Raw genomic sequence first — 27,700 nt, forward strand, 5'->3', positions numbered from 1 at the left:
GTGGGGGGAGAGACTTGCAGAGGAAGGTCGGGGTTGGGGGGGTGTGGGACAAGAGAGGGGATACTTAGATGTTGAAGTTAAACCTTCCCAGCAGAATTTCTTGTCAATTTCACGCGGGCAAAAGGTGCTTCTTCGTGGGTTACAGGAAGCGCTGGGTCCTTCCTTCTCTCAGCAAGTTGCCTGATTCTTTCCTCTAGGCGCGCGCGCGCACACACACACACACACACACACACACACACACACACACACACAGCACTAGGACTCGTCCTACAGGCTCTGGGAAAAGAAAAAAAAGTCCTCAATCACCACCTCCTTCTCGCCGTTCTCCCCCCCGCCCCCCCCCAGCGGGCGGCCGAGGAGAGCTGGAGGCGGGGGAGGGGAGGGGGAGGAGAAGCGACGCAAGTGGGTAGCTTTTCAGCGCCGGCCAGGCGCGGGAGGAGGAGAAGCAGTGGGGAGGCGCAGCCGCTCACCTGCGGGGCAGGGTGCGGAGGAGGGACTCGGGTTGAGCACTCTCGGTCCGAGGAGCCTGGACGCACCCGGAGCCTCGAACGCGGCCAAGCTCAGGGCACCCCCCCTCTCCCTTCGGCCAGGCGAACCCGAAGGTGCAGCTCTTTGCTTTGACAGAGCGGCCCGGCGGAGGCGTGGAGAGCGGCGAGCGAGAGCGCCAGACTGAGAAACTCGAGCCGGGAACAAAGAGGGGTCGGGCTGTGTGTGTGTGTGTGTCGGCTCGAGCTCCACGCAGAAGCATATGGGTCCGAGGCCCCTGCTGTGAATCCCCGAGACCCCGCCGTACCCTCCACTGCCGACTCCCAGCGCTCGCCCGCACAAACTTTATTCTTGGCAAACTTCTTCTCTTTCTCTTCTCTCCTCCTCCCCCTCCACCACCTCCTCCTCCTCCCCCTCCTCCTTCCTCCTCCTCCTCCAGCAGATTAAATGCGCCTGGAGAAGGAAAACCGAAGCGAAAGGGAAGGAAATAAGAAGCTCTAAAACGGACATCTCCAAACCGGGTGGCTCTTTAATTTTTTTTATCCTCCAGGAAGTGGACTTTTCGTTATCTTCTGATTCTCCTTGTACCTTCTCTGCTGAGGCAAACGGAGTCTTTTTGCCCAGCTTGCCTCCTTTCTCGGAAAACAAACTCCCAAATTGGCAACCGGGGAAGCTAGGGTGGAGAGGTTTGCGTAGAGACGCGCCGACGGACCCTCCTCTGCACTTGGGAGAGTCGTGCTTCCACCGGAACCGGCGTCCTCCGCGCGCAGACCCTGGAGACGCTGGGGGCGTGGGGTGGCCCCCGGGGCAGCCTAGCCTAGCACGCGCCACGCAGCGCAGACGCCCCCAGAGGCGCCGGCTGTAGCGGCCTTAAGCAGCCCCGTGCCCTTCGGCCTCGAGGGCGGGCGCAGGCGCCGGTCTCCGCGGAGCGGGAAGGCGCGGGCGGCCGCCGGGGCTCGGGCACCGCCGCAGCTGCTCCGGCCGCGGGCTGCCGGCCCCATTTCCGCCCGCTCTTCGCCCTCACGCATCCTTCCAGATCTCCTTTTTCTCCTTCCTCTTTCGTTGATCCCCTGTCTTTCCTGCTGTCGCCTCGGGTGCTCCTCCAGCGGAGCGGAGATTACCGAGTGGTCGGGATGCCCCAACTCTCCGGGGCCGGCGGCGGCGGCGGCGGCGGGGGAGACCCGGAACTCTGCGCCACCGACGAGATGATCCCCTTCAAGGATGAGGGCGATCCTCAGAAGGAGAAAATCTTCGCCGAGATCAGTCACCCCGAAGAGGAAGGCGACTTAGCCGACATCAAGTCCTCCTTGGTTAATGAGTCTGAAATCATCCCGGCCAGCAACGGACACGAGGTGAGCGGGCCGCTGCCCTAAGGTCCGAGAGGCGTGGCGGGTCCCGGGGAAAATTAGAGGAGGGACGGAGATTGTGGGAGCGTCGACTGATGGGTCCCGAGTAGGTCCTCCGTTTGCTGGAGTGGGGGCTTGGGAGGGGGGGGGTTGGATGGGCCTCCCGGCCAACATTCTTCGTGTGTGGGGGTGTGGGTGTCGGTGGGAGGTGGAGAAGTGCAGCGAAGGTTACTCCAAGTGGGTCAGTTCTGAGGTTCGATGACTGAATTGTTGGTTTGTGGGCAGCAGAAGCTGCCCTTAACCCCTAACGTCTTGCGTGCGGACTTTTTAGTGGGGTTGCGAGGGTGCGATGCATTAAAGCGAGGATGTCTGAACAACGCTGAGAAGTTCTTCCGTAGGACGGAAAATAAAGTGCACCCGCTATCTCTCTCGGTAGATGTCTGCAAAAGTGCGTTAAACCACCAAAGGCTTAGGTAGAGACGAGCAGAGCCGCTGTCAGAAAGGAAGGGGAGGCGGGCGTGGGCCGAGGACAGGCGGGGCGGTCCCAACCGCCGCGAAGCCGGGCTCGCGTGGAGCCGGCCGGCCCAGGGGGCGCGCGCCTGGGTTTCTGCGGCTGCCGGAGTCCCAGCGCCCAGGCCGGCTGCAGGGAGCCGTGGGCGCACCGAGCCGAGCCACCACAGGGCGGGAAGCCTCCCAGTGCCGCCGCCAACACTGCTTTTCTCCAACCCCGGTCACTTAAAGTAAAAAAGTGCTTATATTTGGGGTAGTTTGGGGCCTGGATCAGGCCTTAAATCTATGCAGAAAAAAAGGAGAAAGTCGAGATGTGGCGGAAGCCAGGGCACCCACACAGGGAAGGGTGAAAAGCGCTTTATCTGATCTCCTGGCCCGCTGCGGGCGATAGCGCAGGTAACCCAAGTAGAGTAAATACAGACACGTGCGTGCCGGCAAGAGAAAGCCGCAAGCGGGACCGCGCGGAAGGGCTATTTCAGGCGGCAGGGAGTTTCAGAAGGGGGGCGGGGGGGGTTGGTGGGCGGATGGACCCTGATACCCGACACTACACTGGCCACCCTCTTTTAACAACTGGGAAACGCTTTGGAGGAAATCCGGTAGAAAAGTCCTAACACTCAGATGATTTCACCAACGCTTTTTCCCTCCAAAGAAACTTAGAGGGTATACCCTTTTCCCTTAAATGGCATCCTTCTGCCCCCAAAAAGAAAGCGTGTGGTTTTGGGGGCGGGGACATTTTTGGTTTTAAACAACACGATTAAGAACACTTCAGAGTTACCTTCTGTATCCCAATGGCAGGGGTGAGTATGCATTTGGAAGGCTGGGGGCCTGGGTTCTTAGGAGCACACAGAGGTGTTCGTTATCCTCGAATCTTTGATTCCAACATGCCAATTTGAGGGGGGGTCAGGAAGGGAGCTAGGGTACACCAAACCCCACTTAAAAGGTTTGTGACTATGTATTGGGGGTAGAAGATTACCGGGAGGACATATGGCCAAGGAACCAAGTAATGTCCAAAAAACACTTAGAGGCCAAGCTTGTATTTGTAGAACAGCCTCTTTTTTCTTTCTGCTCATTTTGCTTGTCCTTCCTTATTCCATGAATAAATTTGCCACCCGCTTCACATTTTGCGTTTCTGCTCTGGAAAGAAGGGCTCTGCAGCTTGAAGCATAGAACCCAGGGATTAGGGCTCTATTAATCTTTGCTGTGGTGGTAAGTGGGCACGGGGTAGACCAGGGAAGATGGTGAAGGGGTAATACCACTGATTTGCACGTGGTTGAGGCTGGGTGGATGGTGGTTACCAGAATTGATATTAGCTGGGCTACCTTTTAGATGTTTATAACCCAACTCTCAAATTTTCCTCCCTTTAACCACAGAAATAGTTCACTTTTTTTCTTGTCGGCTTGCACTCAGCCTGCCATGGTAGGTTATAAGGAGTGGGGGGCTCCTGCTGGGACTTGCTTGGGACAAGTTGCCTTAAGACCTCCATCTGTGAGTGCATAGTTTCTATTTAAAATGTACTTTTAGTTGTAAAATGATATTTCAGCCCGATTTTAATCAGTACTGATTGAAGTGAACTGTGGTTAAGGAAGCTATCGAAAGGACGAACCCCATTAAGCCCCAGCTCCTATCATGTCAGGTGTCCAAGTAGCCTTGATGCATTGTAGCAATCAGCACCCGTGTGGGTCTTTCCCAGATTTACTATATTGTTATTGTTCTTATCATTCTTTATACTTTCTAGTCCTGGGTAGATAATAGTCACCGAAAAATTTGTGTTGAAAAGAAAAAGCAAAAGATTTCCCCGTTCTCAACCCTAGCCTATCCTTCTTAGATTGGTAAAATGGGTACATTGACTTGCACCCAGTCCTCGTCCTTTGAATTACCAGTGGACACACACTTACTACAAACTCTAAGTTGATTTTCTCTTTTGGGGGCATGGGGGTTCTTGCTGTTAGGTGGCCAGACAAGCACAAACCTCTCAGGAGTCCTACCACGACAAGGCCAGAGAACACCCTGATGACGGTAAGACACTAATTCTACTTCTCCCAAATTTATAACCTCACGTGCAATTTGTGAATATAGGTGTATCGGATATGATGTGACTGTGCTATTTTAATAAAATAACACTATTTTAACAAAATGGGAAAGAATCCAGCAAACTTACTGCCTATGTCTAATGTATATTTACATAATTTTAAAATTGTCTTGAATGAGTTAGGGGCCTTTGGATTTTAGCTGGCTTCCAGAGTATGTGGAAGAGGAAATGTCTATAATAAGTTTTCCTCTTTTCCTTATTTTAGCCAAAGTTCTAATTGGCTTATTTTTTTTCTGCATTGTTATAGAGTGACAGTCTACACCAATTTATTTTCCAACAAGAAATAGTTTCAAATGGATTTTCCTTTGTAAAATTGCTATTTCTTGTTACAGTGAGAGGGCAGTCAGTGAATGCACGGACTGAATATGGCCCAGTAAATCGAATCTAACTTGTAAAAATATAAAACTTTATTCTTAAAATTAGGAACTTTGCATATGGAACATGTTAGACTTTCTCCCCATTTCTAATTCTTGCTCAAAAATTTAAAAATTGCATATATTTTTTAGATTTAAGGAGAGCTCCCTGTGACTTTAAAATAATCTGTAGGGTTTTCATTTCGAATAGTCTGCATTTCTGTTCTCCAGTTTACTTACAGTCGGCCTGACCAGAATGAAGTGTTCATGCATACAATATGTCAGCCAGGAGGAGAAGGGAAGAGAACTGTAATATCAGACTTTCTTCTGAGCTACAAAGTAGTTATACAGATTAAAGAGAAGAAATGTATATAGTAAACACACACAAATTTCTTTGGCAGAATGGTGTAGTACATAAAATTAAGTCTCCTGGAGTTAATCCTTTATAAATTTGATTAGTTGTCCATGTACTAGACACAACTCTTTCTCTTGATAAAATCTAGAAATTTTCTAGAAATCTACAATCACGGGTAGAGTTTTTGAGTTTGCCGATACGGTGGAGCATAACTTCAGGTGTATAAGTGTGTGTGTGTGTGTGTAGCCAGATGGCCTTATATGTTTATAATATAGCTTTAGATTTGTGTGTGTTTTTCCCTGTGCCTGTATTTCTTGGTCCAGTTTGTTAGTTTTAGAGCAAATTAAGTAAGATGAATAACACTTATTTTTGTAAAAACACCCGTCAGTAATGGAAGTAAATTGAACCACATGTTTTTAAAACATCTGTTTCGCTGCTAAGTCATTTAAGAGAATAAATACTGTCAATCTAAAATAGAGCATAATAATCCAGTTACAGTATTTTGTAAACAAGTCTTTTGTATAAGGTCTGATTTGTCATAGAACTGTTAGATTTTCAGATGAAAATACAGTGATATAAAAAGGAAATCAATGCATCATTGATTGTTATTTGAATTCTCTCAGGAAAGCATCCAGATGGAGGCCTCTACAACAAGGGACCCTCCTACTCAAGTTATTCTGGGTACATAATGATGCCAAATATGAATAATGACCCATACATGTCAAATGGATCTCTTTCTCCACCCATCCCAAGAACAGTGAGTAACATGCTGATGTTGCAAATTATTTTCAGAAGTGGAAGTTAATTTGTATGTTAGCAAAATGTTTGTTTTTTAAAACACTTTAGAAATACTCTCATTATATGTGACTGGTCATTACTAAATAAGACCTGCTGTGAAGAATGGCTGCCTTGAAAGAGTACTTACTACCTTTGATGTCTTGCTCTTGGAATTTTAGCTTTTGGCTTATTGGTTAAGATTAATAAATAACAGAGCTCCAGTTATCATGAAATCAAGTAAAGCTAAGTCAACAAATTCATGATTTTATGAGTATTGTGCTTTTTATGCTGATGACAGGAGAAAATTGATTTAATTTTTCAATTAACTAAGTACTGTATAGTTTTCACTGCTCATAAACCATCTAGAATCAGAACTACTTTAGCTCATTTGTAGTTGAACATTTAGAATGTTACTTCAGCTTTTAAAACAGTGTTTCATTTTATTGTATTACCCTATGTTTTTTAACAAATCAGTTGGGGGTCAGGTGGGGATGAGGTATTTTTACTCTATTGTCAGTTGTTGAGAAAGTATCATTTGAAGATAATCCTAATGAAAATTGTTCTTTTTATCTCATGGCTCACTTAACTTTTCAAGTTCTAAAAAATGCAGTGGCATTATAACTACATTATGCAAATGTTTAACACTGTGAAGAATTTCAGATACATTATTTGATGCTATTTTTCTTTGTTGGGAAGCAAAAACCTCCTTTATACAGTAGGAAAACACCTAAAGGGTAACTTGTATAGTATGTGAATGTGAAATGTACTGGTGATTGGAGTTCTCCCAGAGAATAGTCCCTTCTGTGGTAGTGATGGATTTTCACTGATCCATCAATGTATTTACCCTATTTCAGACTTACTCTCCCTCTGCCACCTAAGCCCCAGTGAAGAACATGTATGTGTGGGTCTTGGGGATTAGGGGTTTAGTCTGTTCCTCTAGGGAGAGAAATCCAGGATCGTGAAAATGGAACCTATGGTCTTTGCCTTATTAGTCCAGTGCTTCCACTAAGTGGGGGAAAAAAAAATCACAGACATCCGGGGAAAGTACTGGTATTAATACCTCTGGGATCTAGAAGATTCAGCAAAGGAGCAGAGAGAAGAATCAATTGTGAACAAACAAATGTGTATTTGTGTGATTATTTGTAGTCTTTGTTAGAATGAGAGGTATATGAGATATATGTGGGCACTGTGATTTAGAAGTTAATGTAATTATTTTTCCATAAATTCCCAAAAGATATTTGAACTTTCAAGTAGGGAATAAGATATTTCTAATTTTCATATAGCAGCTAAAATGGTGATCTTGGCAAACTTGTGACGGTTGTTATATGAAATAGAGTTTTCACGTTTTATTTTAAAAGGCTTTTCAAATATTTGATGATAGAGATGTCTGTGTGATACATACGAATCTCCTGACTAAAAAGTATATTAACTAATTAAGCAAATACAGTTTAATATTTAGAGACCACTCCAAGTATAAATGCTTCTGAGTTTTAAAATTTGTAGGTGACTTTGTATTTGTTGAACTAAATATGCAGACATCTCAGATAGTTCTTTTATCGTTGGGCTATTTTGTTTTGTTGGGGTTTTTTTGGATGGTAAGGAGGAGAATATGTTTTAGATAAGGGATAATTGAAGATTTCTGTTGAAAGTCTTTTTAGAACAACAAATAATCTTTCTGACAAATCTAAATTATAGTCTCTGCACTGGTAACAATAGAAGATAACCCCTAAAACACTCTTACACTTTTCAGCTGTAAACACAATTAATGCTTAATAAGTATTTGTGGGATTTATTCTTTAGTTCAGCCACTTCTCCTTTCAAAACGATAATTATTAAAAGTCAATATAATAAAAATCTGATACGGATAAATTATCCCTAAGCATATTGAAAATTAACCTTCTTTTCTTTAAATTAACACTTTCTGCTTTAGGTCTCCAGCACGCAGCACGCACCCCCACCCCCGCCAATACTAATAATTTTGAAATTCTGATAGAAGGTATTGTTAGTATACGTATTAAAATTTTGAGGTCAGTGAGTTGAACAGTCATTCGTTGTTTAGGAAAGATTTGTGGCCAGAATAAATGTTGGTGGGTGTAGATTGGAGGAAAGGGGTGTGGTTAGGAAACAGTTACCTTACCTTGTTACCTGCTGTTTTGGTGTATTCTGTTATATTTTAGGACCTGTTTATTTTAGGCACATTTTGTTGCAATATTCTGCAGTTTGCACAATTATAGAAGCTTTTCAGTTTTAACCACAAGGCTATGTCCATTTTTTTTTTTTTTTTAAGGGTAGTTGCAGTCTTCGGTTTTTAATACCTAGCAGCTGTTTTTAATGTGTCTGAGATCCAAAACACTTTAACCGGAAAGCAGCCTCTCTTATTCACCCCTAACCGCGCTTTCTGCCTTCTTGCTCTTTAACTCTCTCCTTAGTAGGACTTCGTGTTTGTGTAACTGACATTCTCAGTGATAAGTTTTCATCTAGGGTGTCAGGAGCTGGGTGACCATTTGTGTTTGAGCTGAAGGTGGGGGTAGCCCCAAGGAATCCTTGTTACTTGCATTTGCATTACAAACAACTGCTTGTTTACGGGCATCTGCTGCCCGCAGGTGTTAGGACTAGAAAAACATCTGGGGGTGGGGGAGGGCCCTGACCGCCCCTTCCTCACACAGAATCTTCCATTTTATAGGAACCTGCACATATCCAGAGATTATCAGCTAAGGCCAATTGGCACGCACAGATGTGTTTCTGTTGATAGCTCATTTTAACAATTCTATATGCGTTTTACTCTTTTTTAGACAAATACTGACATAAGATGCTTACACAGCTTTTACCTGTGGCCTAAGTACAGTATTACCTACTCAAGTGAACCACCTTTGCCAATCCAGCTTTTTTCCTTCTGAAGGGAAATTTTAACTGGCTAGTTACATGTTTCAGAACTGGAATTCTTAGAGGTGTGTTTATATCAGAAATATTATGAATGAGTATCTCAAAGAATTTTAAATGCGAATTCTCAATTCAAATAAATCAGGCCTAATAAGAAAACACCTGTAATAATAACACATTTGGTGTCAGTTCTTAAAGCACAGTAAACCTTGGCTTGAGTTGGTCGTTTTCATAGAGAGTAAGAAGATGCTGAAGCTTGTTAAGTATTTCAGAACAAGGACCCTAGAGAATTTATTAAAAGCATACTCCCAAGCCTTTTTTTTTTCTGTGAGTCTTATTTATGGCAGTCCCTCTAGGCCAATGGTAAAGTATTAAAAGAAAAAAATACTTTGTTACCTCCTTTGGGTCCTGGCGCTTGCGTGCCTGAATACCCTGAATACCATGTGAGCAGGGGGTTTGGCTGGCTTCAACATAGTGAAAGTTCCCTTTGGCATAATGCACTGTGGTTATTAATCTTAGGTGTCAGACTTACATTTGTCCCATAGGCTACCCAAGTTTTTAACACCTCTGAAGAGAAGCATCTCATTTCTCTTCAGATGCATGGGAGGGAAAAGCAGCAGACGTCTTGCGGGGAGCTACAGCAAATGTTACAGCTGGGTCGTAGGACCCACCGACCTACCGCAGTAACACCTGGTCAGCACCGTGCTGCTGACTTCATTGTTTCTTTGTGCTCACACAGGATGGATTTTTAGGTGGGAAAAGACGATGTTTATGTTTGCATTTCATCTTTCCTTTTTTTTTATTTTTAGTAGACATTGCTATTAAAATGTTCAGGGGATCTTTTTTTCATTAGTTTGAGCATCTCCGTTCTATTGTATGGTTTTTTTTTGTTTGTTTTGTTTTTTTTTACCTTAAGAGAAACATCATTTTGATTTCTGATGAACAGAATATAATAGGTATCTATTATGACTTTGTGATAACCTACCCCCATGTTTGTATTTGCTCACAAACAGCTTAAAATTGATTTTCGTCATTGCTACATCTTGAATTAGGAACTAAGTAAGCTTACGCTTATCTGTAAGCTTACACTTACACCACTGTGCATTGCTGAATAGCTTTGAAAATACAGAAGTAATAATTCAAGAGTGGAGGGAGACTGTGGCTTATATTTTGAGCAAGGTTTTTAAGGTGGGGTGTCTTCACTTTACAAGAAGCTACTTAATTTGATTTAGTGAGAAATTATTTTCAATTTTCTAAGTTGCATACTTTCCGAAGCTAAGTACATTAAATTTGCCTCTTTACCTGAAGTGCAGGAGAATTTAAGTTTTAGAAGATGGGTTCTATCTCAAATTTGAATGTGTGTATCAGGAGAATGTGTGGGGAAATTCCCCAGAGCCCTCAAACTCTTCTAGTTCTTTCGTTTGATACATTTTTAATTGTAATGCTACAAAGCAGGGAAGGATCTTAGTCTGAATAATTGGAAGCTGATGCCACACCTTACTCCCCCGCAACTACCATTCATGTATCTGAGCTATCTCAGGACCAAATGGTTTGCTTATTCAAGCGTTCCAGGGAGCCATACTACCTACATCTGACCCTCCAGTAGCTAATACCGTACTTGCATCACTCGTGCAGCCAACGTGTGATCTTTATTCAGCTATATTTTTTTCAAAATGACTAGAAATTTCTTTTTAAAATTTTTTTTTTTAACGTTTTATTTCTTTTTGAGACAGAGAAGAGCATGAATGGGGGAGGGGCAGAGAGAGAGGGAGACACAGAATCGGAAGCAGGCTCCAGGCTCTGAGCCATCAGCCCAGAGCCCGACGCGGGGCTCGAACTCACGGACCGTGAGATCGTGACCTGAGCCGAAGTCGGACGCTTAACCGACTGAGCCACCCAGGCGCCCCTGACTAGAAATTTCTTGTTCATTCATAAAAATAAGAGAACAACCCAATTTCACTAAAACTAAAGACCATTGAGCCATCCTGCAGAAAATCTTGCTCTTCGAAGTACCTCTTCTCCTGCCCCCACACAGGTCCTGAAGTTGCTCTCATCAACCCCATTATTTTGATTCAGTCGATCTTGTGGTTGGAGACTTATGTACGATTTACCAGGACCGAGATTGGACCTCACAATGGGGTTCAACTGGACTTGAATTTGTAGCCTCACAAGTATTATTTCATAACATCAGTCGAGAAAATTGTGTAGCTTTTTGAGTCCTGTTGTGTTGTTTTTGCTGTTTTAAACCAATCCTATCAGTTCTTTAGGCAGAACCATTCTTGGTTTATGTGACTGACATTTCTTTAGGCAGTAGATCATTCCATAACTCTCTGACCCCTTTGTTCCTCATTTATGTATTATAGACATTGGAATAAAACTGGTTTCCCTTTGATTTCAAAATAGATAAGCCAGCACTGTCCGTGGGTTAGCAGAAAAGCACATATGTTTTATTCCCTGGCAAAAGTAAAGTTCAGCGTTATATAGGTGCTGCTATCATGGGAGTGAAGGTTTTTTAAAAAGTAGATATTCATTTAAAACTTGTGTATCTTGAATATTATTAAGTTGTTAATGCCAAACAGAGAGTCTACAGAAAGCTAATACTGTAGCAGTCAAGAGACTTAGTACTGCTTTGTACTGTCCTGATAGGTCCTTACTCATTTGGAAAAGGCAGCCACTGGACTTTGTTTAAATACTTTTTAAAATATATTTTAGATCATGATGGCTTTTCAATATTAATTATGACCTCATGAAGTCACAGTATAGGAATTGTACACTTTGCTGTAAGCTCTTAAGTCATTTTAGGCATGTAAGTGATTCAATCTTTATAAAATTTGAAGAAGTAAAGCCAGAAAATGACCTAGAGACGAACCACAAAGGTTGGGTGGGGCGTGGGGGCAGAAAGAGAGGGATATTGAAATACACTGACTTGACAGGAAGAGTGGGCAGTTGAGTAGAGAAGATGGAAAGGAAACAGGGATTGCTCACTCCAGAGATTTTGACAATGTAGCCAGTCTAGCTGGGACTATTTGCAGACTATTTAAGAGGATGTTCAGGGGATTTTATTTTTTTATTTTTTATTTTTTTTTAATTATATTTATTATATTTCTTTGGCCAGTATTGTATTTTACTTGGATCGTTCAGGGGATTTTAAATCTCTGTAAGATGATGCCTTTATACACCATACCCACTCAAACTAAACTTGTAAACCTGCTGAAATTAACTACTTGCTATGTGTAGATCACTCACAAAGCTCTCAGGAGTGGTACTTACCGGTCTTCAATCTTTATGGGGAATATTGCAAGGGCATTACAGAGCAAACAAGAGTTTTGCCTACTACCTGTCCCCTTTTTCCCATCTGTAGGAGAAATATGACTGGCAGAGATGTTGCGTCACAGAGAGTCTAGAAATGTGTTTTATTTTTGCAGCTAACCAGGGGCAGGTAGACGCTAAAAAACTTTTAATTGTTGGCCATTGTTTTGAGCTATGACCACACATAATTCTATATGAAACTTGATGATGGTTTTTCAGAATCAGGCTTTGATCCTCATCATAGTAATTTGTTGTTGATGTTATGTTCACTTTAAGAAAGAGGACTATTGCAATTTTACTTAGCACAGAGAAAGGTTGCATGAGGGGTAGCTGAAGGGAAGGCTCTATAATCTAGAAGGAGGAGTGGCTCAAGTGGAGCTTTAATTTTCCTTTCATGTTGTCAGCTTCTTAATGAAACAGTTACCAAAGCAAATTTTTAAATGCTGACATACTAATACCTACTTATAAGTCCTTTTTTTCAATCCTGAAAAATTCTGCAGTAAAACCTATCCACTGTTGATGATAGTTGATCAGCTGGTCAATTGATCAAGGACTACTGATGAATTATGAGATAGTTCCATTCAGCCTAGCATTGAATAGACACGTAAGTAGATTTGCTGAATAAAAAATGCACTAGAAATTTTTCATGTATGTTTTTTGGATATTTCCAAGTGATCTTTCTTTATCAAACCAAATGCTATGTTAAAAGCAAACACTGTCCGCTAAATAATCCTTAGTATTTTATTATTTTATCTTTTCTCTGATTTGTTGCATCAGTGAAAAGAGAGAGAGAACATTAGGCTAGAGTCTTTAATAAGAAAATCAAAGTCGCTCTTTAAAGACTGTTAAGTTTCCAAGTAACTGCTAAAAACAGCCAGCTGGGAGCTTGCTGCAAGAATGAAAAAGAATGGGACTGGACCCTCATATGAGGACTGGTCACAAGAAGTACTTTCTTACTTAGTTCTAGAAACTTAATTGAAGAAAAAGAGGTGATAGAAACACTTTTTTCAAAAGGATACTTGAGATAGAAATATAATAGTAATAGAAAATCGTCTTCAATTATGTTTTAGTATCATATGGTTAATGCAATTTATTTTTATTGTTTCCCAGATAGAACCATTTTTTTTCCCAGTAAAACTTGAGGTATCTACAGGTATTAAAAATTTTTGTGTGTTCCTTCTAAATATATGTGGCATTATCACTGCGGAATTTTCTAGGCCAATGTGTACTGTAAATTACGTCCTTCTGTGATGTTGAGAACAACATATTTGAGTCTTGGTTAGGTAGAGCCAGGTAGTTCCCTGTGAAGGCAAACCTGTGGGGGAAGACCAGTACTGGGTAAGATGTCAGAGACCTGAGGTCTCGTCCCAAGTCCTTCATTCTTTCCCAAAGCCGTGGGGGGAGGTATTTAGCCTCCATCAGCCTTTGTTTCCTCATTTATAAAATGAGAAATTTTAATATTTCTTGCCTGCTTTATGTGGTTGATGTGAAATTTAGGTGGCACAAAGCCTGTAAAAGTACTCGGTTTACTAGCTAAGGGAACAGAGCAGGAGTGTCAGATGGTATAAGCCAGTGCCTGGACCCCCACCTGCTGGGAATGCTGTAGCCACAAGGGGTGTTTGACTGTACCTAGTAAGCTCCTGAGAAAAGGAAGAAGTGTTTGGTTTTTATCATGCCACTGTGCTGACCTGAAATTTGGACACTGAGTGAAGGCCTTACATTCACCTGTAGAAAATTCTTGTGTAGGGGTGCCTGGGTGGCTCAGTTGGTTGAGTGTCTGACTCTTGACTTGGGCTCAGGTCATGATCCCAGGGTTTGTGAGTCAGGACATTGGGCTCTGTACTGATAGTGCCCAGCCTGCTTGGGATTCTCTGTCTCCTTCTCTCTCCTCCTCACTCTCTCTCTCTTTCTCAAAATAAATAAATAAACTTTCGGGAAAAAAAGAACAAAAAAAGAAAAATCTTGCATAAATAAAAATTTTGGGAATTGTCATTACATCCCTTACCAAAGTGGCTTTCTTCTCTTGGGTTCCTTTTTCTCCCTAGTCATGTTAGGAGAGCATGTGATTTTTCTTTTTAGCACCATAGAGAATGAGATGTGTGAAGGAGCAGGTTTCTAAATTTCATATTCATGAAAAATCTCATATCCTTCTAATATTTGATATGAAATTGCCAGATAACTCTTAACTCCTTGGATGGAGGTAAGAATATTTTTTGGTTAGGAGACTTTTCCCCTTAATCCTTTAGGAGCCAAGTTTCTTCTCTCCACTGCAAAAATTATATAGAGGAGATCTAAGAGCCATGTGAATGTAGAGGATGACAGGCAAGTTATTTTTTTCCCCTTTGAATTTTCTTCTAACTTAAATCTTTCCAGCTTTCCTGGCACCTAAAAGGATCAGGTCCAAGGGGATGTGTTGGCCCAGCAGAAAGGAGAAATCAGTGATTTTCTAGCCTTGTGGAAAATTCCAGCTTCCATCCTTTTAAGACTTTACTTTTTCTCTAAATAAAACCCAGTGAATGTTAAATATATTTCAACATGGAGTCAGCTTTCTTGGCAAAGAATTCTTCCATTTTTAACGGCAAATATTATATCTCATAATTATGATCACATATCATCTTGGTGCACTGGTTCAGATGACTTGGATCAAGAAAAAGGTACTATAATCTTGTCTCAAGTGTGTTAGACTTAGTCTGTGACTCCAACAGTGAGACTTTTTTAAAGTCTGGAATAAACCCAAAAGTACTGAAGTAAAAAATTATTTACTGCTTACTGCATTGGGCTAACCAGTTTAGCTAACTAGCAAGGTTGGGAAAAGAATTAAGTCTCCCAAACGTTGCTTGAATTAGTGTTTGCTCATTTGTCTGTATACATTAAAATTTTTACATTAAAACTCAAGATTTTATTTTATTTTTTGAAAGGAAAAACACTTACCCTTTTGAAAAAAATGACTACTTTGAGCCAGATGCTGTTCTTTAGTTTAGTCCTGACTAAAAACTGTAGGTGGGTGTTCTGATCCCCATGGAGTTGTGGAGTCAGTGCCCTCCCTTAAGATAGAAAGAGGTGTTTATTTTCTTTGAAAATAGCCACGTTTGCCATTCAGAACATAAAACACTTATTAAATGAATCGTAATATTGGTTAAAATATAAAATAGAAAAGCAGTTATTACTTTGATTTTATTGGAAATTTCATTAATGCTTCACTATGTTTTATGAAAATAGAATACTTTTATTAAAAAAAGCAATCCATGGTCACTAGAGAAATTAGTAAAATAAGCAAGAGGAATAACAAATATTAAATTCCCAGAATCCCACTGTGTGAGGCAATCACTCTTAAAACTCACTATGTAGCCTTTTAGACCTCTACTGTACCTATGCACATATATAAATATATATTTTATATGTTTATGGCAATGGGAACATAATATACTGTTATGTAATTTGCTTTATTTTCCCACCAAGATACAGTATATAATTTTTACATCATTTTTTTTTTAAGTTTATTTACCTTGAGAGAGAGAGCACAAGAGCTGGGGAGGGACAGAGAGATGGAGAGAATCTGAAGCAGGCTCCATGCTGTCTGCAAGGAGCCCAATGTGGGGCTCAATCCCACAAACTGAACTGTGAGATCCTGACCTGAGCCAAAATCAAGAGTCAAATGCTTAACCAACTGAGCCACCCAGCCGCCCCTAACTGCACCTAACATCATTTTTAATGATTGCCTAATTTATGTAATCAGTCTTGTTGAAGACATTCAGATGAAGTCACATTTTTCCCTGTCTTCGGCAACATTGTGATGAGATGCATATTTTCTTTCTTTTTAATTTTTTTTAATGTTTATTTATTTTTGAGAGAGGGAAAAGGCAGAGCATGAACCAGGGAGGGGCAGAGAGAGGGAGACACAGAATCCAAAGCACGCTCCAGTCTCCAAGCTGTCAGCACAGAGCCCGACATGGGGCTCGAACTCACGAACCCATGAGATCATGACCTGAGCCAAAGTTGGACTCTTAACTGACTGAGCCACCCAGGCTCCCCAAAGTGCATGTTTTCTAACTAAATCTTTGCACAGATTCGATTTCCTTGAAATGAATTGCTAGAAGTAGAACTGCAGAATTAAAGGCAATGAGTGAATGCACCTTATTTTTAAGTTGGGGTTAACCCAACATTGCAATTTAACCTTAAAAAAAGAACATTTATTTTAAGTCCATATTTAAAAGTATGTATTTGATTATATTCAGGTTTGGTTATGGTTGGTGTTTTGAGGCTGATAATTTTTATGCCTCTTCTGGTTAAGAATGAGTCCAGTGCTAATGAAGAAGTCAGACAGATGGAGAGCAGAGTATCTGTTTGTTTGTTAGTGTATATATATATACATATGTATATATATATATAGTGTATATATATACACACACACACACACACACACATAAATATGTGTGTGTGTGTGCATTTAAATTTATTTATTTATTTTTGAGAGAGCAAGCGAGCACAAGCAAGGGGAGGGGCAGAGAGAGAGGTAGATACAGAATCTGAAACAGGTTCCGGGCTCTGAGCTGTCAGCACAGAGCCCAGCGTGGGACTCGAACCCATCACCAACTGTGAGATCATGACCTGAGTCAAAGTCAGTCACTTAACTGACTGAGCCACCCAGGTGCCCCTGTTTATATATATATATCTTAATGTTTACATATTTTTGAGAGAGAGAGCGCGAGAGCAAGCATGAGTGGCGAAGGTGCGGAGAGGGGGACAGAGGATCCAAAGTAGGCTCTGCACTGACAGCAGAGAGACCGACATGAGACTCAAATTCACAGACTGCAAGATCATGACCCAAGCTGGTTAGATGCTCAACCGGCTGAGACACCCAGGTGCCCCCAGTTTATTTATTAATAAGACTGGATTGGCGAATGTGGCTTGGACTATGACATAAATTTGGACTTCCTTTGACTTCCCCAAATTGAACACATCACTGAGCCACAGACTTCCCTAACAGAGGCTGGGAGCTTATCTCCTGTGGAACTTGAGGTGAGAACAAATCCATGCTTGGGCAAGTTGACCTCAAAAGAGAGAGAAAAAAAGAGTCATCTACCCTTGCTCATTTTCTTTCTCCAAATCACCAGAGAGGAGTAGTCCTGCCTTATGGAAAATGAATGAGGAGATGGGAGAGGAAAAGGCTGCCTTCCTGGGAGTTGCCCAGAGAACACAAGTTCCTACTTTATTGGCCAAGCCAGGGAATAGGGAAGAAGGGCACAGTGGTTCCCTTTAGTCATAAGCCTTGATAGACTGATCAGACTGTGGCCCAGAGACAGTAGTGGTAAAAGACACATTCATACGACGATGGGAGTTGCAGCGGAGTACTGCTGGTGGAGTCCAAAGATCTGGATCCCAGTGCTCTGTTACTGGCACACTGTGTGCTCTTCAGCCAGTGACTTATTCTCTCTAGACTTTGGTTTCTTCACCTATAACATGGATTGCCACCTGTTCTGTTTGTAAAAATACACAGTACTCTGTGTTATTGGTAGTGTTTCTGGGACAGGGACTGACTGCATCTGAATTACTAGTTGGGCGGGGGTGGGGGGTGGTTCTCGTTAAAAAGGCAGATCCTTGGGCCCCTCTGCAGATGTCCTGAACCAGAAGCTGCAGGCAGGTTATGCATATGCACTTTGAACACGTTACTTTATTGATTCTTACCTAAAGTAAGGTTTGGAAAAACACTGACCCACTAGCTGCTTAATAATTTAACTGGGGTTCAGATGACCTAAGTGACCTGCACAGGCCTCGAACCGAGAAAGCAGTAGAGCAACATTGGGCACTTTGGCCCCAGAGCTCACCTTCTCTCTGCCTAGCCCTCATAGAGACCACTGGCACTCAGTTCTCTTCTAGTCAGGTCAGGTTTCTTCCCGGAATGCCCCCCATTGACTACAGAATAAATCCCACATTCTTCAGCATTATTTTCAAAGCTTTGCACATTTTGGAACCATCTACCTTTCAAGGCTTGTCTCCTTACTGCCCTACCCTGCAGCTTACCATTCACCTACATTTCCAGACCTACACCCTAAACCCTTTCCCAAATCCCCATCTTCCATTTCTTATCTTGGTCTCCCTGAAGTGCCCTGCTCCCTCTTCCCTGCCAGCACAATCTTGTTCATCTTTAAAGGTCCAGGCTAAATGGTACCTCCTTCATGAAGTCCCTCCTGATTCTACCACCAGTTAAGACTAAGTGCTGTCTCCTGTAGATTCCCACAGGACCTTCTTCATAACTGTTACCACGTCTAATAATAGTTGGCTGTCTCTGCATCTGTATTTCATACTGGTTGTTAGTTCCTTGCAGATAGAGCACCTGTTTTATTCATCTCTATTGCCTAGAACCTGTTACACTACCTGGAATAGAGCAGGTTACTTTCCAGATGATTGTGGAATAAATTTAGCAGAAAATTTGAATTCCCACTAATATCGGGCAGTAATACCAGATGTCATTCCATATTTAAATGGAGACCCTTGAAAAAAAAAAAAAAAGCTTATAGAGAATCACAAAGCTGAAATTAAGCTTAGAAGTTCTCTGAACATTCAACATGGAGTCCATGGACTAGACATTAGCTCTCCGTTTTGAGTACATAGTACGTAGGAACTGTTCAGAGTCCTTTTTATGTTTTTGCTCACTTGATTCTCAGAATAACCTGATGATATCCCTAATATCTCAGTTTTACACGTGAGACTGGGCATAAAGAGGGTTGAGAAACTGAGGCATAGAGGGCATAGAAGAGATTAAGGACCACGATAAACAGTTCAAGAAGTAGGAGTACAAATAAAGTTGGTCATTTGCTCCAATCACACAGCTAGTAAGTAGTGGTACCATAACTGGGGCCCAGGTCTTGACTTATACTGCTGGGTGCTTTCTGAAATTTCAGTTTATTGATACTGTCACTGCCACACAGAAGATGCTAGATGACCACTGAATCAGTCAATTTCTCACCAGTAAGGTGTATGAATTCTTATAGAAGCTTTGTGAGTATAAAATGAGATAGTATATGAAATTGTAAATTTCTTTAATATTATATTTGGTAGAAATAGTTGTGCTCGTGGTGAATATTGAGTTCAAAGGCAAACCAGTTAGATGCAAGGAGAAGGGGAGATGTATAAAAGATGGTGAAAGTTCTAGCTGGATGATGAGGGGACAGCATTCGTGGAAAAAATGAATTTAGGAAGAAGAGCAAGTTTCAGGACAGACATTCATGAGTTTGGTTTAAGGATTATCCTACGTTTCTCTTTCAAGCTAAGAAAACAAAAAATTAACCAATATCTGGAGTCAAAACATTTTATATTATGACCATCGTTTTGGTCCCATCATTTATTTAAGTCCGCAGTGCCTCACAAAATCACTTCATTTACTTACCTCTGAAGCTGCCTGGATTTTACCCGAAGCCTCTGTATGACTGTGAGTCCTAGAACTGCCCAGAGGTGAGGAGAGTAATAGTATTCATATACTAGCATGTAATATCTAATGAATGCACTTTACATGCATTTTTCTTATTAAATACTTGAAGTGAATATTGCTAGTCTTTCCATGTTTCCAAAAAAGAAACTGGGGCACAGAGAAGTTATTTGATTACTGTAGTCCCAAAGTTTTGTAAGTGGTAGAACTTGAATTCAAAGCCAGGTATCCCTAATTCAGGAGTTGGGACCCAATCCATAAACTAGTTTCTCCCTTGAAAAGGTGTTGAGAAGAATCCTTAGTGTCAGTAAACTACTTTGAGGATTAAAAGTGTCTGTTATACATGTGTTTTATTAAACAATATAAACGGTTTAGCTTTAGTAGTGGCTTAAATAACAGGTTCTTAGAATATGTAAAAATTGTCTTCTGGTTCATTCAACACATAACCATGTAATTGTTTAATGTGTTCTTGAAAATTCCCAGGAAATATTTGTTCTTTGGGTGTATCAGACACATTTTGATAAATGTCTAATTTTATGGGAGTCCCTATTGCTCACTTCTAGGGGCCCTGTGTCCCCAAATCTTATGTATTTAAGTAGGTTAATCAAATAGCTGGGTGGCCAGAGGTTTTGTGGTTCTTGGAATCTCTTTGATAAATAATGTTGTCTCCTCATTCCATAAGAGCTGAGCATTTACAGGCAAAAATCTACTGCCAAAGAGTGTTCTTTGCACAATAAACAATTAAAATGTGGTATGTGCTTCATTTTTAGGAGCTGTTAGTGGTGATTTTTGTGGTATCATGATGTTAGATTAAGTAAGAGAAATTAGAATTAATTGGAATGATCATTCCTGAGAAGTTGCAACAGTGGGTTTCCTTTAAAAAGTGAAGAAACTTTTCTTGTTATGAAGATACTTACTAGGAGCAGTCTTCTTTCTCTCAAAAAAAATGCCTTTTTTTTTTTTATTAAGAAGCAATATATTTTTTAAAAAATTGAGGGAACTCATTAAACAATAGAGAAAATAAATTAAAAATATGTTTCCACCATTCAGATATAATGTTTCATTTACAAACACACACACACACACACACACACACACACACACACACATTTTCAGATTTCTTTCTGCATCTATACTTACAATACAAGCATTTTTATAAATGGGTTCATAAGATTATTTTTATTACAATGTTTTTTCCTTAAAAATGTATCATGTGCTCATCTTTTTATGTGAATAAATATAGGTCTGGGTCGTCAGTTATGGTTGGATACTATCCAGTTATGAGAATATTTCAATTTGATTATGTTTTCAGTTATGAACGTTATTTTTATTTTAAATCATGCTAAAATGACGGGGTGCCTGGGTGGCTCAGTTGGTTAAGCGCCCGACTTTGGCTCAGGTCATGATCTTGCAGTCGTGAGTTCGGGCCTCGCATAGGGCTCTGTGCTGACAGCTCAGAGCCTGGAGCCTGCTTCAGATTCTGTGTCTGTCTGTCTGTCTCTCTCTCTCTCTCTCTCTCTCTCTCTCTCTCTGCCCTTTCCCTGCTTATGCTCTGTTTCCCTCTCTCTCTCAAAAATAATAAAAACATTAAAAAAAATTTTTAATCCTGCTAAAATGAAATCCTGTTAAAAACATACATAATCTGTAATCTACTTTTTATAGGTTATATAGATTTAAATAGATTTCTAAGGATAGGTATTCTCTGGTTATATAGGTTTAAATAGAAATCTAATCAAGTAGATTATAAATATGTATTTACATATTTACGTTTATGTGGTTACATATTTATGTGGTTACATATTTATGTGAATTGCTTGTTCATATCTTTATAAGTTTATGTGAGCTTTTTATCTGTAAAGCATATTAATCATTTTGATCAACTACTCTTAAAATAATGGCTCAAAACAATTCTACAACAAAATTATGATTTTTCTGTTTCTTTATAACGACACAATTGAGATCTACTTGCTGGTTATTGTATAAACAATTAGCTACTTAATTAAAATGCTTTCTGGCATTAGCTTGGTTCATTTCTTGTATTTTTTTTTTCAGGAAAGAAGATGCTAATAAAACTCTTTTGTCCCTGGTAGGATGGTGTAGTAACCAGAAAGGACACTTTATTCCATTTCACTATTCAGAAGAAGATGTCTGTTGTTGTACCTGTCTCTGTTCTCTCTGCACTAACCCTAAACTGTAAACAAGTATCTTGGTAGAATGAAGACAAACACCAGAGAATGTTTATTTCAGGAATGATATGTCATTCATCCCATAGATATTCATGGAAGGTATACTTACTTTGAAAGTCATTGTGCTGAGCCATATTGTGGGTATATGTCCGTGAAGGTAGTCACCACCCTTAGTGAGCTTACAGTTGTAAACATGAACTTGTGCAGCACCTACAGTTGTAAACATGAACTTGTGCAGAAGCAGCATCAGTAGTGCAGACCCTGGGATCCCGGAGGGGCAGAGATGAGCCAGGTCTCCTGGCGGGGTCCAGCCTGTTTCGGCAGCTCCACGTGACTGCGGTTTTTACAATGTGCCATTCTCTCTTTACCTGCTTGCAGTTTAATGCGGCCCATTTGAAGCATGGTAGAGACTGTTTGGTGTACTTGTTTAAAAGTGGTTGTGTAGATAGCTCTGTTCTGGTTGGGCCAGGAAAGTTGCTTAATAAATACTTTTTAAATTAAAAGGTCATGTATATTAGGTAACCTAGAACAAAAAAATAACCATCTCTAGAACATTTTATTTTTTAATACGTGTTTAATTTTTTTTTAGAGATTTTATTATTATTTTTTAATGTCTGTTTTTGAGAGAGCAGAAGCAGGGGAGGGGCAGAGAAAGGGGGACAGAGGATCGATCCAAAGCGGGCTCTATGCTGACAGCAGACAGCCTGATCCAGGGCACAAACTCATGATTCATGACATGAGATCATGACCTGAGCCGAAGTCGGACCCTCAACCAGCTGTGCCACCCAGGCGTCCCCATCATAAAACATTTTTCTTTTAATGTTTGTTTATTTTGGGGAGAGGCAGAGAGAGACGGAGACACAGGATCTGAAGCAGGCTCCAGGCTCAGAGCTGTCAGCACAGAGCCCGACTTGGGACTCAAACCCAGGAAGTGCAGGATCATGACCTGGGGCTGAAGTCAGGCACTTCACCCACTGAGCCACCCAGGCGCCCCATAAAACATTTTAAATGAAAAAGTTTATAAACACTGCTGCCAAGTTAACTGGTATTGGTAAGAACGAGAGCTAGGAGTTACACCCTCTTCTGTTTCATGTTATTGGTACTATGGCACTGTTTTATTAGCACAATCACCAGAAACCTTTATTTGTAAGACATCCGCTCTGTGTACTCTTTAACCATGTTTTAAAATAGTTATTGTCAAACTTGACCACAGTTAGAATTGGGCAAACAGAATCTCATGAAAAAAGACAATTTTTCATTTATTTGTATCATGCGGTGGACTGAGCCCAAATCCAGGATCAGCTTTCTGCTAGGTGTCTAACGGGAAAATGACTTTTACCTTTGTTTCTGTTTCTTTACTCACAGTTTGAAACATTGGGTGATGTTTGGAAATGCAGCTTTGAAAATGATGTAGCCTAGTTAACTGAGGAAATATTTGGTCAAAATCCATGGCAGGGAATCCCTGTGTGCCAGGAATAAAGTGCTAAACTAGACCTGTGAGTTGCAGGCCTGAGGATGTTTGCTTTCAGCCACATATACAATTTATCAAATAATTCTAAGCTACAAGCAGAGTTAAGTAAGGCAAGATCATATTAACTAGATTTGATGAGGGATTCTTATGTACCTGATTGGGGAAATTAGAGATCAAATTAAAAAAAAAAAAAAATGTTTCCTCCCAAGATGGCTGGATATCAGGAAGGAACAGAGGTCTCTGTGTAGTGGCAAGGGAAATAAGACATTTAACCTTCAAATGAAAAAGCAGTTAAAATTTAGGGACAACAGGGATGTTTATTTTGTGTTTATTATTTTAATAGTTTTTGAGTGAACTCAGTAATGTGTATGCAATGTGAAATTTGAAAATACTTGGCTACCAGAGGAAAAATGAAAAGTTAGAGGGCTTTTACTTTTTTTTTTTTTTTTTTAAGTTCTGTTGGTAATTTTATGGTGGGCAAAAAATACTGACGTGGAGTCAAGCAAATCATTCACCAGCTCTATGTATCTGAACATGTTGCTGACACCTTTAGGCATTAGTTTTCTTATCTAGAAGTGGTAACAACAAATGGCTTGTGTGGACTAAGAAGGCACAGTCATGTTAGTGTGCTTTCCTTGTTTAAAAGCTCCTGGGCTTCTTGGTACCAGACCTTTGAGCCAGATCAGAGATGAAGACACATTTGCATTTCTCTCAGGTTGTTTTATCAGTACTGAAGGTATCAGAATTGAATTCAGTGCTTTGGCAAAGGAGGTTTTTCTGCTCTGGGAGTAAAGCAAGGTCTGATGGTATTTGAGAAAGGTAGAAAATTGACCTAATACTACTTTTGCCTGGCCCTGGGAGGGCATCTCGTGTGTTAGTAACTTTCTGGGGGCACCAAAAGTGCAAACTTAATACCAGGGGAGATCTGGACATCTAACGAGTAATTCATTGGGTTGAATTGCTTACCACTAAAGGTCTGCCTTCAGAGAACCAGCCCATACTGATTTTTTGCTTTCCTCCTCTTCTCACACCCCCGTATATTTCTAGAATTCCTTGCCCACAGTTGTCATCCAGATGCTACATCTTCATGAATAAACATTTTGTTGCTTTAAAGTCACAAGTACCTCCGTGGACAAGGATTAAGCTACATTGTAATTTTACTTGGGGAGATGACATCCAGGAGGTTTTTCCCCTTGGCTTTTTTTTTTTTTCTTTTTTTTAACTGGGGGAGGAGGAATTTACTTATTCAGCAAACATTTATTCAATGGTTACTTATTTTTAAAATAGTTTTATTGATGAGGTGCCTGGGTGGCTCAGTTGGTTAAGTGTTCGACTTCGGCTCAGGTCATGATCTCACACTTTGTGACTTCAAGCCCTGTGCTGCGCTCTGTGCTGACAGCTGAGTCTGGAGCCTACTTCGGATTCTGTGTCTCCTTCTCTCTCTGCCCCTCCTTGTTCATGCTCTGTCTCTCTCAAAAATAAACAAACATTAAAAAAAAATTAAAATAAAGTTTTATTGAGATATAACTCATGATAATAGTTCACTCATTTAGTGTATAGTTTAATGGATACATGCAACCATTACCACAGTCAGTTTTGGAACATTTTCATTACCTCAGAGAGTAGTAACCTCTTGCTTTTGAGCTCTCATCCCCGTAGCCCCCCATTCCCTCACCCCCACCCCAGATCAAAGCAACTTCTGATCTATTGTTTGTCTCAGTAGATTTACCTGTTTGGGACATTTTATAAGAATGGAATCATAATATGTGGTCCTTTGCGCCTGATGTGTTTCACCTTGCATAGTATTTTCAAGGTTCGTCCATATTGTAGTGTGTATCACTACTTCATTCCTTCTTCCTTCTGGCTTTTCATAGCGGTATCTTACTTCCCTGAGGTTAGATCATTTCCCTGATGCAGATACAAGTATCAGTGCACTGAAAAAAGGAGTTGGTTTAGTCTATCTGGAGAGGAAAGAAAGTCAAAGTTAATTGATAATTCAGATCTATAAATCAGTGCTGAGAATTTTTTTTTTGAGAGAGAGAGAGGGAAGGAGGGAGAGAATTTCAAGCAGGCTCCACACCTAGCACAGAGCCCGATGAGGCTCGATCCCATGACCCTGAGATCCTGACCTAAGCTGAAATCAAGAGTCAGAGGTTCAATCAACTGAGCCACCCAGGTACCCTTGAGAATTTTTTTATTATAGGTCCCTATCAGCTAAAAAACTTTTATAATTATGAATTAAATACCTGAATTACATAATTATCTAATAACTTGGATAATTACATACACTTAAGGCAATGTTTATGGTCATTGATGGAAGCTGCAAGTCCTTAATGCCAGTAAAAATTGATAATTTCTATTATCTTGGTCAGCTTCTTCTCAGATCTTGTTGAAGATTTTAGCTCTAATGCAGGCTCTTAAAGAGTTGGTATTAGAAAGAAGTAGGATAAGTGTTAGCTTTGCCATTTTCTTAATGTTTGCTTGCGCTTGCATTATTAGCATTATTTTCAGACCACCTAGCACTCTTGCCTATCTGACATAACAGAGCAAATGGGGGCCCCAGTGACAATCCGCATATTGAATGTTTTTATAAAGCTTAAGTTTTTTAACATAAAAATATATATTGGCATTGTCATATTTTCTTCCTGTACCCCAATGGGTGATGCTGTGTACTCTTAGTGTATAGTCCATTAGAACCCACTGCTGTAGACTGATGGAGAAAGTAAATTGGAACTATATTCCTGTCTGTTCCAGTAGGCCACTTCTCACAGTCTGGCTGCTATGTGTTTCACAGGAAGGTTGTTTCTGAGACCAGTAGATTACACAGCACTATGAAATTCATTCTCTTTCTGTCTGGTTGTGTCAGTTGTCTGCTCCGTGGGTTACTTGTGGGCTGCTCAGAGAACCACCTGGACTTCTGCGCCCCCGGTGCCGGGCTGAGGCTGTGCTGGGACCCTGGTGCAGCCCCACCCTTCAGCAGCTGTGTGGGGATTCTGCCGCCTTCCTTTCCCTGGGTTAGATGTCTGTGCTGGCATGGTTGCTGTTTGAAACCAAATATGCACTGTGTGCGCATGTGGTGAAAGCACTGGAAAAGAAGGCCCTGAGCGAGTTGGCTCTCAGGCTTTGACGAGCAGGCTGAATACTGGGCACTGTCCACATCTTGCCTTGTTTGTGTGGATCTTGATGGCGGAACTCTTTGCTGGTCCCCACAGAGATCTGCCTGATAGGAAGCTGGTCATTTGGCTTGGAGAAGGCAGGAGGGCAGTTTGAAACCTCTCTAAGACTTTCTTTGACATGAGTTTGTGACCATTATGACCAGCTTTGTTCTTTGCTGAAGAAATATCCAAAGGAAATGGGCTTAAATCGTTGAAGGAATTTAGGCTGGAAGAATTACTTCAGAGGGAGGGATTAATAAACATTGAAATGGTTTATCAAAGGAAAGCATGGAATCTGATTATTTAAGGTTTTAAGAATAAATGTTTATTTGTGTGGAGCGATTCAAATGCCTTACCTGGAGGGATCCCAGCCCTCTGGCTGTGCCTATTGGTCCTGTTTCTTACTCAGCTCGCCTCCCCCAGTCCTCACCTCTGATGCAGTTTTATTTTCTTTTCAGTAAGCAGCATCTAAACCCTCCAGGTCCTCCAAGAGATTATATTCTTTCCTGAAGGGAAAAATAAATAGGCCAGCATATAGATTATGCTATATAACGAGTCTCCTGTGTGTTATTACAGTGTTGTCACTGCAATTCTCAATTATGGCAATTTTTGCTGAGGGGTAGTCTTAGGAGTATGTGGGGCCCACGGCTGCTGCGGCTGCTGAGCTACTGTGTGCTTTTCGTGTGTCTCTGCTCAGCCGCCGTGGTGTCTGTCTCGAGGTTGGTGCTCTGTCACCTCACATGCAGTTCAGGCGACTAAAATTCCAAATTTGGTTTCTCTAAGGAGGGTCTTGAAGAATATTGGACTCACTGGAAAGAATCTGGCAAAAGTGGCATGCTTGTTTGTGAACAGGGGACCTGGGTTCAGTCAGTCTCCCCTGTATTGATTTGATTTGCTTTGCTTTGCTTAGGTGTGAGCGAGAGGTCTGGGATGCGTCCACTGGCTGTTCAGCCTGTTAGTTGGCTGGAGAAGGCTAATGATGGAATCCTAAAAGAAATGGTTTTCGCGTGATAATCTGAAATTAGATTGGGGCCTAGGGATATGGAAAATGTGATAAGCTTATTAGGAATGCAACCTAGGGAAGAATATTTAATAACTGGACCCTATTTCTGGCATTTTCTTCTCAAAATGGTAAAATTAAGGAAAGAGCATTTTTCCGAGAGAAGAAAATCTGGACTTTGAAATGTTATGATTCATTTTTTCTTACTGCATTTTGGTGTTGTATTTCTAAATTCGTGTAGTTTGCACACCTTCCTCCAAAAATAAACAAGCAAAATGAACCCCAAATAAAACAAACATCAGAACCGTAACCCAGTAAACTGAGGTAGGCAAGCTGCTAAAGAGTTTTCCAGTTCAG

The 27,700-nt window shown here is 41.1% G+C and overlaps 2 protein-coding genes across 10 annotated transcripts in view; one reads left to right on the forward strand and one right to left on the reverse strand.

Moving 5' to 3' along the window:
• The window catches only part of LOC102971979, a 50,360-nt gene extending 48,846 nt beyond the window's left edge, over nt 1–1,514 (reverse strand). The window contains exon 1 of the mRNA XM_042984761.1: nt 1,311–1,514. Coding sequence (XP_042840695.1) covers nt 1,311–1,514 — 204 coding nt within the window. The remainder of the gene's footprint in view (nt 1–1,310) is intronic.
• The window catches only part of LEF1 (lymphoid enhancer binding factor 1), a 126,405-nt gene continuing 98,782 nt past the window's right edge, over nt 78–27,700 (forward strand). For 6 of the 9 annotated variants that reach the window (XR_006216832.1, XM_042984060.1, XM_007080808.3 and 3 more), the window contains exons 1-3: nt 79–1,838; nt 4,292–4,358; nt 5,763–5,896. Coding sequence is in view for 8 of the 9 variants with exons in the window: in XM_042984060.1 (XP_042839994.1) it covers nt 1,620–1,838; nt 4,292–4,358; nt 5,763–5,896 (420 nt within the window). In the remaining variant the exon portion in view is untranslated. Of the gene's footprint in view, nt 1,839–2,870; nt 3,140–4,291; nt 4,359–5,762; nt 5,897–27,700 lie in introns of those variants that run through there. The other 3 variants (XM_007080811.3, XM_042984064.1, XM_042984063.1) reach the window with 3 other exon arrangements.

The sequence above is a fragment of the Panthera tigris genome, chromosome B1 (genome assembly GCF_018350195.1).
Source record: "Panthera tigris isolate Pti1 chromosome B1, P.tigris_Pti1_mat1.1, whole genome shotgun sequence".
NCBI classification, from domain to species: domain Eukaryota; kingdom Metazoa; phylum Chordata; class Mammalia; order Carnivora; family Felidae; genus Panthera; species Panthera tigris.